The sequence below is a fragment of the Poecilia mexicana genome, unplaced genomic scaffold, assembly GCF_051168715.1.
Source record: "Poecilia mexicana isolate PSO_F unplaced genomic scaffold, ASM5116871v1 scaffold_17, whole genome shotgun sequence".
In the NCBI taxonomy this organism is placed as follows: domain Eukaryota; kingdom Metazoa; phylum Chordata; class Actinopteri; order Cyprinodontiformes; family Poeciliidae; genus Poecilia; species Poecilia mexicana.
This window is the reverse complement of record NW_028263386.1, coordinates 7,894,874-7,909,767: the sequence shown is the minus strand read 5'-3', so window position 1 is coordinate 7,909,767 and position 14,894 is coordinate 7,894,874. Positions and strand designations below refer to the sequence as shown.

Sequence of the window (14,894 nt, the reverse complement as noted above, 5' to 3'; positions counted from 1 at the left end):
TCTTGCCCCTCTGGTGTATTCATTTCTTCTTTTCTTTCTTTCTTTATAGCCTTTGAAAGAGAAACACATGTCCTCTACTTAACAGTCACCACTAAGTTATATTTTCTGTTATTCATCCTCTGTCTCACACCAAACCCAACAAAATACCCAAACATTTTCTTTTCTGACCAGAACATACATTTCCAATTAAAGCTTTTAGCAAACTTCACAAGTTTGTTTTTGCATAACTCTGTTTCCAACTCTTGCGAGAACTACAGGGAACGTCCAATCGTCTAAAATTTGGAAAACCTCTGTTAATGCAGCAATAATTAAGAAAAAGCAGTAAATTAGATAAAAATGACCCATAATTTCACGACATTTATATTTTAGAGACAAATAAACGAGTTCACACTTTGATGTGGGAAGGTGCTGTGTTAACAGATTTCATGTGAGAAGCCCTGCTCTGTGTAGGAACATGAGTATGTGTGTTACACACAAATATGTAACCAGATAAAGGACTATAAAAGAGACAGTGATACGAACTGATTGCTTAGTTATGCACTTCATATGGTTTCTGTTACACTCCTAATTTGTAGTAGACTGTAGTAAAAAGCCTCCAAATACATCTACATATGTTTATTCAGCACATTCAAAGCAATTGGAGTTGATTGGAAAAAAAAATCCATCTTGAAATGAGGCAATATTTATTACTGGTTATATTTTCTATCTGGAGGAGGAGGCCCGTAAAGGGGACCTATAATGCAAAATTCACATTTTGCATGTTTTATTACCTCCATTTGGGTCTCAACTGCTTCTAAAAACACCTTTTCTGGCGATGAGTTAATGCTTTTTTGGTGTGTGGGAAACTGGCCGTTTCAAAAACCTCCCAATTGTTGAGTCACAATCTATAGGCACTGCCCCGTTACCTAGCAACTCCATGCGCTGTACAATGGCTTAATTGTTGAGTTGGGGGCGTGGCCAGCAGCAGCTCATTTGGATTGGTTTATATCGTCAACCCAAAGTTGAACTTGATCCTACAGATGAGACTCCAGCATGGTTGCCGTTGGTCACCAAGACTGTTTACGGATCTGGAGGCATAGTTGGAAAGAGGAGGCTTGCTGATTTTGAAAATCTTCAAAGATGATTTGGTTCTGTTGACGTTTGTAGTCCTTAACGTTTGGTGTCCACTGTTCCAATTTTTAGTTCCTGGTTTTCAACTGGAAATGGTGGTCAGCATCTGCCTGAAGCGATAATTCAAGAGTTTAAGTATCTTAAACTCTGTTTCCAGAGCTGGAAATCTGCATCTGCGACGTATATATGGATGGATGGATGAAAACATTTTTCAAAGCATTTTTTCCTCACAAACATTTCGGTTATGGTAAAATGTTTGTTAAACATTGAACTGATGCTGCTTTGAAGTTGATTGTTTAAACGGAAATGTAGCTTTTATTATCAATTTTACCAGCTTCAAAAATAAATATTTTTTTCTAAAGTAAGAAATGAATGACTCAAGGTTTTTTTTTCATGTTTTACTCAGAAATGACAAACTGAGAGTGTGTTGATTAGTTAAAAGCTGCCCTACTTGAGGTATACGAGTATTAAAGTCCTTTCTTTGTTCTTCAGTAAAAACACTTTACTTTTATTGAATTCATGGCCTCTCCTTATGTTTTATGTTTTCTTTTGCAACATGCTGGGAGATAAAAATCCCTTCCACTGACTTTGAACCTGAAACTAATAAGTCATCCATGTTTTTGTGAGGTTTTTTTGCTTTGTTTTCTCTGCCTGTGTGCTGATTTGTCTGCATCTCTTCCCGTCTGAATGTGTCCGTTCTGTTTAGCTGTGTCCACAGTACTGGCCTGAAAACGGAGTCCACCGCCACGGACCCATCCAGGTGGAGTTTGTCTCCGCTGACTTGGAGGAAGACATCATCAGCAGAATATTTCGGATTTACAACGCGGCTCGGGTACGCGGGCGTTTGTTTGTCTTCCCAGCAGAGAATGTGACGGCCATTTTCTCCTGTCACCACTCACCTCACACACACACACGCATGTGGACCTGTCCGTTCAAGCTGTGCAGAGGCAGACTCGGTTTTTTTTTTAACCACTGATTGGACCGAGGAGTGATTGCCAGAAATCTTTAGGACAGCTTGATAACTTTCCACCTGCTCTTAAGTAAAGGCCAAATCAGAGGTTCACACCAGGTCTCAGAGACACATAAAGGTTTCCTGCATCAGATCTAAAAACTAATAAATTTTTTAGATGAAATGTTTGATAATTAGTAATGTTTTTAAGTTTAAAAAAAGCAACAACTAAGGTGGTTTAACTATTTTTAGATACAAATTTCTGTTCACTTCTGTCCTGTAGGTTGTCTTCTTCAGCTGATTTGTTTTCACCCAAAAGATTCATGTGAAGCTTGATGTCAGTTTTATGCATTATTTATCCTTTAAAAATTATTTATTTGGACATTTCTCTGTTTGTCCATCCACCCACCTGTTCTATTCATCCCTACATCCATCTATCCATTAATCTTTGTATCCCTCTGTCTGTCTATATCTGTTCATCCATCCATTGGGTCATCCATCCACCCAACCAAACATCCAACCATTTTTCCATCTATTTTTCTATTCATCCATCAACCATCCATTTGTTGTTCTATTTCTTCATCCATCCATCCATCCCTACATACATACATATATACATACATACATACCGTGTTTCCCCGATAGTAAGACACCCCCGATTGTAAGACGTATCGGGGGTTTCAGGGGGGTCGGCTAATATAAGCCGTACCCCGAAAGTAAGACATATGTCTTACTTTTCGGGGAAACACCTCTCATCTAGCTGCGCGCCGCCTCCTGCCCACGTCCGCACCGTCCCCCTCTCCATGCGTCGCCGCGTCTGCCACCTCCCTCTGATCTTAATGAGCGCCGCCTCCTGCCCACTTCCGCGTTTTATGGTTAAAACACAAAATTCGACAATTTTTTTTCCCATATAAGACATACCTCGAAAGTAAGACATAGTGGGGCTTTTGGGGATAAAAAGAAAGTAAGACACTGTCTTACACACACACACACACACACGAACACACATGTTTGTGTTGCTATCTTTGTGGGAACTTTCCATTGACTTCTATTCATTTCTACAGCCTAAACCTTACCTTTACCCTTTTCCTAACCCTAACCATCACACACCTAACCCTAACCAAAACTCAATTCATACCTTAGCCCTAAATCTGACCCCTGACCCAAAAACAGGGTTTCCCCTTGTGGGGACCAGGCTCCGGTCCCCATGAGGAGCGATTGGTCCCCACAACGTAGTATATGTCAGGAAAATCATCCCCACAAGGTATTACAAACAAACGCACACACACACATCCTCTTCCATCCATCCATCCATCCTCTTCCATCTCTCTTTGCGTTTTTAACCTGGACATTGTTTGTTCTTCACATGTGACTTTCGTTCACATTCTGCTCCTTTGTGGGTTTTTTGTTCCATTTCAGTCATTCAGAACATCTTTTGTTTGTCTTATGGAGGTTAAATTCATGAAACAAATGAGGAAAATATCAAAACCTAGACATATCAGGAGTTACCAGACTCCATCAGATTTATTTAATCTAACAGTTTAACCCTCCCAGTCCCATGCTGGTTTCACCTGGGCTCACCTGGGTAAGCTCTTGATCCAGTCGATGGTTCTTCATTTAATTAATGCGCTGCGACTGGCTGAGGCAGCGACATGTAAAGTACCAGACAGACTAATCACATATAATCACTGACAGGAGTTATTGATCGATACGGTCAGACATCTGTCTCCAGCAGCAGCTCATCCATCACCCTCCGTCTTCCCGTCTGCAGGATCATTTCTTCTTTACCTGTCTCTGTCAGCTCTAGCTCCACCTAGAGTTTTTACACCAGAACTGCATCAAACCCTTAACCCACATATGCGATATAAGCAGGGATGGATAACTGGTTTGTCTTGGCCCTCCAGCCTCAGGACGGCTACAGGATGGTGCAGCAGTTCCAGTTCCTGGGCTGGCCCATGTACAGAGACACGCCCATGTCCAAGCGCTCCTTCCTCAAGCTCATCCGGCAGGTGGACAAGTGGCAGGAGGAGTACGACGGCGGAGAGGGACGCACCGTCGTCCACTGCCTGTAAGTTCCCCCAACCTGATGCTGACTAGGAGGGAGGCTGGCATTAGAGAGAAAACATCTCCACCTACTGTCTGGAAACCATCACTGCAACAAAAGCTGCATCCTCTGCTCTGGATTTTTCTTTTTCTTTTTTTTTTTTTCATAAAACAAAACTTTTCTTGACTCATGGTGACTTTTGCAGGAACGGAGGCGGCCGCAGTGGGACCTTCTGTGCCATCAGCATCGTGTGTGAGATGCTTCAGCATCAACACTCTGTGGATGTTTTTCACGCCGTCAAAACACTGAGGAACAACAAACCCAACATGGTGGACCTGCTGGTGAGGCGCACTCAGAAAATTCACCCTTAGACTCTGACGTTTGTAGATATTTAGGTCCTGCTGTGACTCAGTCTGGTTTATATGGAACAATGGATGTTCAGTTGAGCCATAAATGCTTTTTAATCACAACATTAAGTCCATGTATTACAATGAAATTTCTCTTCCCAACTTCCTTCAGATGTTAGAAGGAGTCTAAGCATTAGCGCAGAAGCTAACACCTACAATCAGCACCAGCGTCATGTGTTGGCTGCTTTGCAAATGTCAGCCAATACCATTGATCCCAGACATTTCCGCTTCCCATTATCTGTTCTATCTTTTGAGTATTTCAGACATAAAATCCAGGGTTAAGCACATTTTCTGTTCATAATTTAGAGTCGCATTCCACATAAATATCTGCAAATACTGAACCATGAATAATCGGGTTCAATACAATGTATTGATCTCCATCCCTTCTTCTTTTCTTGCATATCGGCATTGGAGTATCATTCAAAACTTAAAGCTAGAACAGCTCAGAATTAGATGTCTTCCTTCTGGAATAAACTGAAGGTCTAAACTGTTATTCTCAAACAATGTTTGCTTTTTCAAATCTTTTTAAAGAGGCCTGCATGAAATCTTGTGCCGTAGGTCAGGCTGAAGGTATTTTGTCTGCTTTGTGTTTTTGTATCTTCACCTTGAGAAAGAAGAACGTCGCTCTTGTACAATAATTCAGGACTCAATAATTCAGCAATGTGTATAAAAAAATAAAAATAAAACTATTTGAGTTTTGAAGTGTTCTCACAGGGATAACAATGAAGTTGACTTCTGGTCAAGGATGCACTGAGGAGTCAGAAATGAACAAGCCACTCAGTTTCCAACTGACTGATTCGTGTAACATTTTATTACTTTTCATCTCAAAATACCAATAGCAAGAGCCCTAAACTCCCCGTTGTGCAAGTTATATACATGCAGTTTCATCTATATTTGCTTTTGTTTTCCAATGTTGAGTCAATTATAGACATACAACTTATAAATGTGTAAAGAAACACAAAACGGAGGCGCTTGGTAGCTCAGTTTGTAGCTCAGGCGCATCATGTGGATCACCGCAAAAACACAAAATTACCAAGTATTTTTGTCTATAGATTCTAACCTACATATGTTAGCACACCTGAAATAAACTAAATTAACTTGCAATAACTCTTTAGCAAGATACAGAAACTTGTTTTAAGTCAATAATTCCTTAATATCTGAAAAAGTACCAGTTCCAGTAGATTATTTCACTTAAACGTGGGGAAAATGTTTCATTATAAGTGAACAAATCAGCCAGTGGCACTAGTACTCCTTTAAAATAAATATTAAGTAATTATTGGCTTAAAACCAGCTCCTATTTGCTGCTGAGCAGCACCTTATTTGGATTTAAAGAGTCCCTCAAACAGCTCAAAATAGGAAGAACTGAGATTAAAATCTCAATTCCTAAGAATGATTTTGTGCAAAACATGTAATGGGGATGTTTTGTGAAGCTCCTAGACCTATCCTAACCTGTTCAAGGAAGAATAATATGTCGCCTTGAACAGCTGAAAGACATCCTACATGTGTATGGAGTTTTATCTGATTTGACCACAGATATCTCATTGGTCTCTTATTTTTATGTGTTGCAGGATCAGTACAAGTTCTGCTACGAAGTGGCGCTGGAGTACTTGAACTCTGGTTAAGGCGGAGCTCCTGCCGTCTCCATGAAACTGTGGGACAGTGCAGATGGACTGCAGCTCACGTGTGTGCATTATGTGAAGAGTGTGTGTAACCGAGCCAACCGGAGCCAACAGGTACACACCTGACCTTACCTGCAGCGGCTCCTCTTTGACCAGCTCTCCTTTTCACCGTCCAGACGGGAAAGAGTTGTACAGGGTGAAGTAACGCAGCGGAAGAGCCAACGGGAGCACAATGAGCGGTTTCATTTCCTCTCTGGATCCCTCTCTCTCTCTCTCTCTTTCTCTCTTTCCCTCTCTCTCTCTCTCTCAGCTGCCTGTAGTCGCGTGGTTGTTGCCTTGATCCTCACTGGACGGCGAGCATTAGACACTGTCCGGTTTTCCACAGGAATGCGCTGCGCTGTACATACTGTAACGTGTCCATCGTTTCCGTTTCTGCTCAGCTCACTTTTGAGAGTCATTGAATGCAGGAGGTCAAAGCTTAAATGTTCCTAATTGTCCTGTAAAACTATGACGACTATGGCTACATCTGCTAACTTGTTTTCCTGTTTCGGGGATCCAAAGTTTTATTTGCACTTCCATTGAGTTCTCGCTGTGTGCATATTGTAAATATTTCTGTAGATTATTTATTCACAGTATGTACTTTTTTTGTGACTCGCAGTAAGTGACAATCATATGTTCTATAGGTTTGGTTTCTTGATTGTACTGTATGCTTTTTCTCTTGTTTCTCTTCTTTTTTTTTCTTTTTTTGGTCACCTTGTATGACAGAGGAAAGAAAACTGTAAAGAAAAGATCTATAAATGTACCTACAATATAAACATTGGATTATCTACCTGGATCTACTGTCTTTGGAAAGATTAAGATGTGGCGCCATCTGCTGGAGCACCAGGGCACAACAGAAGTTTCTGCATTATTAATTTGATTTTAAAAATTCATAAACTGTTTCATTCAGATTTATGACATATTTTTTTATTTTAAAATCGTGGCATTTACATGCAGATGTTTTTTTTAAATAGTTGACGGTAAAATATTACAATGTGAAGCCAACAAGGCTGTTATAAGAATTTTTGAAAAGAAAATAATCATAATTATTACATTAATTGAAAGCTGAAATACATATTTGCATCAAACAAAAGTGTTTTAAGCAGGATTTTAAAGCAAAGAAAGTAAAAAACAAAAAGTATTTGAAATGAGTTTCAATCTCACATGATCTGTTTAGTTTGGTGATGAAGCAAAAGCCATGCAGCGTTGATTTAGATTATTTAAAGCTGAAAAATAAACAACAAAATACTGGCTCCCACAGCAAATAACTTGCAAAAATCCACAATCTGTCCATTTTTTATTGCAGTAGCACAAAATAATCCTGAAAGTTTAAGGAAAATCCAACCTTTAAGTTGAGTTTATTTATTAATCAACCTTTCTGTGAATGAACAGCTCGTTGTCGTTCAAGTTTATTTAAGCAACAAATAGTAAATGAGAAATTTCTAAAAAAAAAAAAAAAAAAAAGAGTTAAAACATTTAAGAGTAATAAAAGTAGAATTTAAATTAATAAATACTGAAAACACATCAGTGAACCATTTCTGTTACTATTTAAAAGCTTTTTGCTCGTGAGGAGGAAGCTGTCCTCTCGCCCCCCAGACACCAGCAGGGAAAACTATCCCTTATGAGGACGATCAAGAATTGCAACATTTGTGTCCTTTATGGTGGAAAGGGTGGATTGTTTTTCCTGCTCACTTCTCTGCCCTCTGTTGGTTTTTCCAGTCTGGAGCAGGGCAGCTGCTGCACCAGATGGAAATTGCATTTGTCTGTTCCTCTTTATTCGATCTCTCTATCATCTAGATTCCTGGGTCTGCTCTGCTGCTCTCTTCTCTTCAGGTTCCCTACAGTATCTAGGTGCCTATAGGAGAAATTAATTTTGCATTAATTCATGTTGGGGGGGGGGGGGGACCTTAAAATGACCTAATTTCAGTCTCAGCAAACAGCAAGTTGACATGAAAAAAATCCACTAGCTGGTAACAAAAAAAATACAAAATGGTCGCAGATGATTATTTTTCACTATTTTCAAGATGATCAAACTATAAAAATATGTGCAAAACATCTGCCATTTTTCAGTCCTGGATTTATTAATGCGATTAGCAGCAAAAGGTGGTGATTTGCACCCCACAGACCTGCCTCAGCTCGGATCAGGAGGGCCTGAAATCTCGACTGTGTGGAACTGGAAAGGCTCCGAGGCTCAGAACTGTTTAAGTAAAGCTGCAAAAAGAAAAAGGATGTCTGAAAGGTGACCTATGATGTTTCCTTGGACAGGTTAGGATAGATCTATGGGCTACACAAAGCATGTTCATTACATTGTTTGCACAAAATCATTCTTAGATAATGAAATTTGAGTCTGCCGATTTTGAGCCCCTTTCAGAATGAGCTGTTTTAAGGGTTCCTGTCACTTTAAATCTAAATAAGTTTCTGCTGGCCACGCCCCCAACTCAATGTTTACACGCATGTGGAAATGACTGCAAATGAATGTGGAAATATACAACCGTACATCTTTGAAAAGCAGAAGTAGAGCCTCCTGCACAACAAACAAGGATGCAGAAAGTGGTTTCTGGATGACGAGTCAACAACAAAATACTTGTCTTTTCCAGCAGCCATTGTACAGTGCGTGGGGTTGCTAGGTAACGGGGCAGTCTCTATTGATTGTGACTCAACAATTGGGAGGTTTTTAAAACAGCTAGTTTTCCAGACACCAAAAAAACATTAACTCATCACCAACAACCATGTTTTTAGAAGCAGTTGAGACCAAAATGTTAGTATTATAGGGGACCTATATAGACATCATAGGTCGCCTTTACAGGCCTCCTCCTTCAGGTAAAAAATATAACCAGTAATAAATATTGTCACATTTCAAGATGGATTTTTTTGCTCTAAAACCAGCTGACCAAAAGTGCTGGAACTCTGCTTGGGTTGCTTGGTAACGGGCTGAGCTTCCTAAGTGAGAGGCAGTGCTTGCTGATTTGTGGCATTACATTTGGAAGGCTAATCCTTCCAAGATACTGTTTTTTAGTGTTTGGGCAGTTTGTCAATGCAGTGGAGGCCCAAATAGAAGTACAAAAACATGCAAAATGTGAATTTTTCATAATAGGTCTCAGTTATTTTATTTGGAATTTAGGTGATAACTCAACACAAAGAGCCATTTTTGCTCTCAGTTCAGCTAAATAAAACTTACTTAGAGCTGCAAATGTTAAATTAAGTATTGAAAAACAGACAGTTGTCATTTTTTATTAATACAACAGGCAGGCTAATTTATAAATAATTTCTTCCCTTTTCCAGCAGCCATTGTACAGAAAGTAGGTATCCAAAATTTTTTCTCAAGAGTAGAGATACTTCATAATAAATTTACTCAAGCAAGTACAGCATAGTAAAAATACTCCTAAAAGTATTCCCCCCCCCCCCCCCAATGTAACTGAGTCAGTGTTAAGTAGTTACTACCATACTCAGTATATTAACAGATTATTATGGCATCACAACGATCCCATTGCAAGAAACTGACATTAAAACTAAAGGATTTATGTCTGGTGTGGATTTTACTCTTTAGCACCAAACATAGTTTATGTTGCTATTATAGGAATTTGTGAAGAATTATTTCAAATAAAGCAAAACAGGATTGATAAAAGATCATTATAAACCATTGGACTGTATCAGCTGTATGACTTAAAGCTTCTGTTAAGTCACTTATTTGATAGAGACCTCTGAATAATTACCATCAATCAGAAAAGCACTGCCAGGCTTTTAGTCATCTGCGCTGACTCACTTCACTGCGTAGACAAAAATAGTCAGGAGAGTTTTCAGATAATTTGCAGCACACACATAAATGCATCCATTATGAATTCCTAGGTTATGTTTGAAGGCTTCTTCTTCCCTCCCGCAGTGAAGCTCCAGAGGAGAAGCTGCAGCTCCACCAGAGGTCAGTGAACGATCATATTCAAGCTTTGTTCCTGCAGCCGTGTTCTGCTTCTCTGGATTTGGGTTGCTCTAATTGGGCATAAATTATGCAAACATCATTCATCTCTTGGTAATTCCTCTGTTATAAGTTTCATTTAAGCAGCCTTGGATGCTTAATGAGCAGCTCAGCGTTGTTAAAAAACAAACATCATTTCTATGTTCTCCCTCCGTCTCATCCTGCAGATTTTAAAAAGACAGGAAGCAACTTTCTAAAGGTTTTTGTTGGCTGTGCCTTCACATGCCGTGGCTGTGCCGCCTTGAAGAGCGTTGGAAAGGAAGAAATACTTCTTTGGCTCATCTTCATGGAAGCGCAGGGTCTCATCTTTTCCCTTTACAGAAAGTTCCAGCTGGGCAGAGCCACGGGCAGCAGAGACGGTTTCATCATGTTTCATTTCTGGAGATTTATTTCTGTGTCTCTGGTGTGGTTTGGTTCTCCATAGCGGATGTTATACAGAGATTTTATACAGAATTGCACGCAGCGACATTAAACTGTCGATTCCCTGAGAAATACGATGACTGGACTTTTGTAGTCGCTCACACGTTGTTTGGTTCTTTACACCCAAAAAGCCCAACATCTTTTTAAAAAGGCAGCCAAGTAAATGTGAATATTCATCATGATTTTCAGATTTTTGTTGGCCTGTCGTTTAAATTACAACTACAGTTTGTGGTTGTAAGATATTGAAAAAGTAAAATGTTAATGGGATGCAATAGTTTTACAAACCATTGCGTGAATTATCATAATTTAAATTACTTTTTCTTAGATTTGACATTTTTTATTTAAGCTTTTATTCGTTCGTTATGTTGCTATCTTCATTACTCTATTTTTACCTCGTTTCTGTCTTCCTCTCATTTATAATGGCGGTTGGCAAGCAACGTTTTGGTGTGCATTACCGCCACCTACTGGAATGGAGTATGAATCGGGGCGCTAAATATGAAATATATTACACAGATTTAGAAACTAAGCAAACAAAGGATGTATATTCTCCAATAATTTTGTCTTCTGAAGATACTACAACCAAAAAGAAAAGGATTAAGAATTAGAAAGTTCAAAGGTCTTTTATATCAAACTTCTACGCACCAGTTACCTTCTCTCTACGGAATATTTGGATCAGAACAATAAAACATGTTTCTGTGTTTTGCTACTGTTTCCCAACTTCCTGCTCCCTCTCAGTTGCTTCTCATCAGTTCATCAACTCACCTGTTTTCCATCCAGTTAATTTTAAGCTGTCACTCTGTTTTTCATGCCTTTCTTTCTACTTTCTCTTATTTTTAAAATCTTTTTATTGAACTTACAAGCTACAACTTGTGTAGTTTGTCACACTCATTATGCCGTGCTGAGGCAAAGTTAAAAGGTAAGAATTGAATTATATGTATTTATTTAATTCATCTCATCTTATACGTTTAACTTCCTCCATAACGATATAAAAGAGACAAAAAATAATTAAATCTGATTTAAAATTAGCTTAGGTTTACTGCCATGTCCTCGTTTATGTTTCCTGAAATTAAGTTACAATTACAACAGTGTTTGATTAATGTATTTGTAGCCGGGGCATATTGTTTCACACTGAATGTGTGCTGCTGCGCCCTCTTCCTCTTGCCCATATATGGAAGATGCTGTGACAGAGCGCAGCTGGCTTGTTAGGGAGACAGGTGATCAGCATTTGCATTTAAAAGCAGGTAGATCGCTGAGATGATCAGATGCAGGCTGAGAACTTGTGCACAGGTATGTTTAACATCAATCATGGAGTGAGTTTAGAATTTGTCTGATTCTGCCACTGATTGTTGTAGGAAACGCACTTTAGAGAGTGACGTCAAGAGCAACATTTACTGGTTTCACTGTAGAAAAGGTAAGGGCCGTTTCTTATGATTTATCTGGCTGGTTAATGTTCTTGTCTAACTTGATTTCTTTTGTGTGTAGGTTGGCCTGCTACTGTTTCAGTTTTTGATTTGTTTTGATTTCAATTTACTTATTTTTAGAGGTTGTTGATTAAAAATAACTTTTCTTTTTTTTGGGGGTTTGTTTAGGGAAAGGGACTTTCTATTTTAGCCCGCTGACTTGTTTTAAACTGGGACCTATGCTGTCCCTGGGTCCTAGGCTGTTTTATTTAGATTGAGGAGACTAGTGGAAGGGGAGTTTCTTTGTTTCTTTTCCTTTGTATTCACTAGGGATTTTTGTGTGAGTGTGCTTTTGTTGGAACACTTAGGTGTATTTGGTTATACTTTTGTTTTCTTATTATTCCTCCCCCAAACAGTCAAATTTTTATCTAGTTTTTAATTATTCAGCTTTAAGGATCCCAGGGCCAGCATAGACTTCCACCTTTAGTGTGGTCATTTGGTATAATAAAATAAGTTGACTATTATTGCACATGAAACATTTGTGAATTCAATAAACTGTTTGTAATCTGCAGCAGTGCCTCTGTCCATTTTTACAAACTTACCTGAGTGATCTGGTAAAAAGAAGATCTAAAGCTGTACCCAAGGTCACAATCTGGCGTTGTTGGCAGGATTTTGTAAGGCACTGGCACATGCTTGCAGGGTTTGTTTCATTGAGTTGGATAGGGCTAGGTAGGAGTAGTTGACTTTCCCATTTTTTTTTTAACTGAAACAGTAGCAGGTTCAGCGGGGGACAGAGTCCAGTTGATCCGTGGTGGAACGCGAGAGGAACTCTGCGTTGTGGAGCCATGGAAGAGCAACTTCAGGAGCTGAAGGACATGATTCACCACCTTCGAGCGGAGAACCAAGAACTTAAGGAAAAGTTTATGACTGATCAAGACTCTTTACCATCTACCTCTAGTGGTGTGAGAGGGAACTGTCCCCAACCTGTCTCTGCAGCGGAAGTACCTGTAATGGAGCGGCTCTTTTACATCCCAAGGGAACGTAAATGTCCTGTTTTCAGAGGTAATGTTGGGATTGGGGTTATGGATTGGATAGAGGAGGTTCGATCCAGTGTACGGGCCAGACATCTATCTCCTCTAGACCAAGCCTATTTTGTATTTGATCACCTGGAAGGTGAAGCCAAGGAGGAGATTCGATATAGACCCCGGGCTGAAAGAGAGGACCCTGAACGCATTTTTGCCATTTTGCAAGAATTGTATGGTTGTGCTAAGTCTTATGTAACTTTGCAGGAAGATTTTTTTTCTAGAAGACAGGAGGAGGGTGAATCATTAAAGGAGTTTTCTCATGCACTGTTTTGTTTAATGGAAAAGATTACTGCCAATGCACCAAATGCTGTTGCTAATGATGCCGTGCTTTTGAGAGACCAGTTTGCTGAACATGTTCTTGATCCTACTTTACGTAGGGAACTGAAAAAGCTCATTAGAGAAAACCCAGAGTTTACACTTTTGGACATTAGGAAGGAAGCAATTAGGTGGGAACAGGAGGGACAACCAGCTGAAGTAAGAAAAAGAAGCTACTCTGTACCATCATATTGTGCATTACACAGATCCCAAAGTAGTAGCCCACATTTAGAGGTTGTTTCAAGGACTTCTGATTTGTCAGAAATAAAGGAAATGCTGTTAAAGCAACAGGAACAGATTAATCTGCTCTCTCAAAATGTATTGTTGCTGCAATCTACCTCAAGGTTTCCACCTCTGAACAGAACCACCCCTGTTATTTGCAGGCGCTGCCAGAAACCTGGTCATATAGCCAGAAACTGTAACCAACCGAGGGTGAATCCTGCCCCGCAGCATCCAACTCCACTGCAAGGAGAGGCTGCAACTGCTTATCAGCAGGCGGGAAACTAGCTCCTTCTGTTTTGCCGAGCCACAATTCAGAAGGGAGCAGTCATGGCTCAAATGGTCTTGAAAACAAATGCTCAGGGTCACCTTTGGTTGGCCAGTGTCCCACTGTACTGGTGAAAATGGGGGATGTTCCACTTAAGTGTCTTTTGGATACTGGTTCCATGGTAACAACAGTTACACAGAGTTTCTTTAACCAACATTGTCAGGGCCCTTTGCAAGCCTGCTCTTGGCTTGAGCTTCATGCAGCCAATGGGCTTAGCATCCCTTATGTTGGCTATTTTGAAACTGATGTAGAGGTGTTGGGCAGGGTGGTACCCAGACGTGGTGTTCTGGTTGTGAAGGACCCTGTGGAACATTCCCCTCAGTCTACAGTACCAGGTGTATTGGGTATGAATGTTATTAGAGAATGTTATAATGAGCTTTTTAAACAACATGGTGCTGCTTTGTTTGAGTTACCCACGATCAGTCAGGCTGGATCTTCATGGCACATGGCCTTTCAACATTGTCAAAGTGTTCCAGTACAAACTGTTTGCCCTAAAATGGGTATGGTCCGGTTAAGGGGTCGCAGGCCAGTTACTGTGCCCGCTGGTACTATAAGGGTTGTTGATGCTACCTGTTCTCAAGCGGCGTTTGACTCTATGGAATCTGGGCTTTTTGAACCACTTATCAATAAAAGTTGCCTCCCAGCAGGGGTGTTGGTGTCCCCAGCACTGGTGACGGTGGTTAGGGGGGTTACTCACATCCCTATTGTTAATGTAGGTCAGGTGGATGTGGTTCTTTATCCACGTACTCCAATAGGGACTTTAGGCCCTACTAACATTGTCAGTCTCCCAGGAGGTGTTACAGAAGTGGTTGGCCCAGTGCAAGCCACCATTTCTTCCCAGCTCAGTTCTGTTGTACCTTTGTCAGACCCATTATCAGCATTGGATTTGTCAGCTTTGACTTGCACAGAACAAGGGAAAGTTAGGTCTTTGTTAAGGAAATATGTGGATGTGTTCTCTGCTCATGAGGGTGATTTGGGTTGTACAGATC

General features: G+C 40.1%; 1 protein-coding gene across 1 annotated transcript in view; it reads left to right on the top strand.

The window, feature by feature from the left end:
• LOC106929367 (receptor-type tyrosine-protein phosphatase mu-like) overlaps positions 1–6,958 on the top strand; it is a 192,654-nt gene extending 185,696 nt beyond the window's left edge. The window contains exons 30-33 of the mRNA XM_088014377.1: positions 1,817–1,942; positions 3,964–4,127; positions 4,309–4,444; positions 6,079–6,958. Of these exons, the coding sequence (XP_087870503.1) occupies positions 1,817–1,942; positions 3,964–4,127; positions 4,309–4,444; positions 6,079–6,132 (480 nt within the window). The 3' untranslated portion in view covers positions 6,133–6,958. The remainder of the gene's footprint in view (positions 1–1,816; positions 1,943–3,963; positions 4,128–4,308; positions 4,445–6,078) is intronic.
• Positions 6,959–14,894: the final 7,936 nt, after the last annotated feature.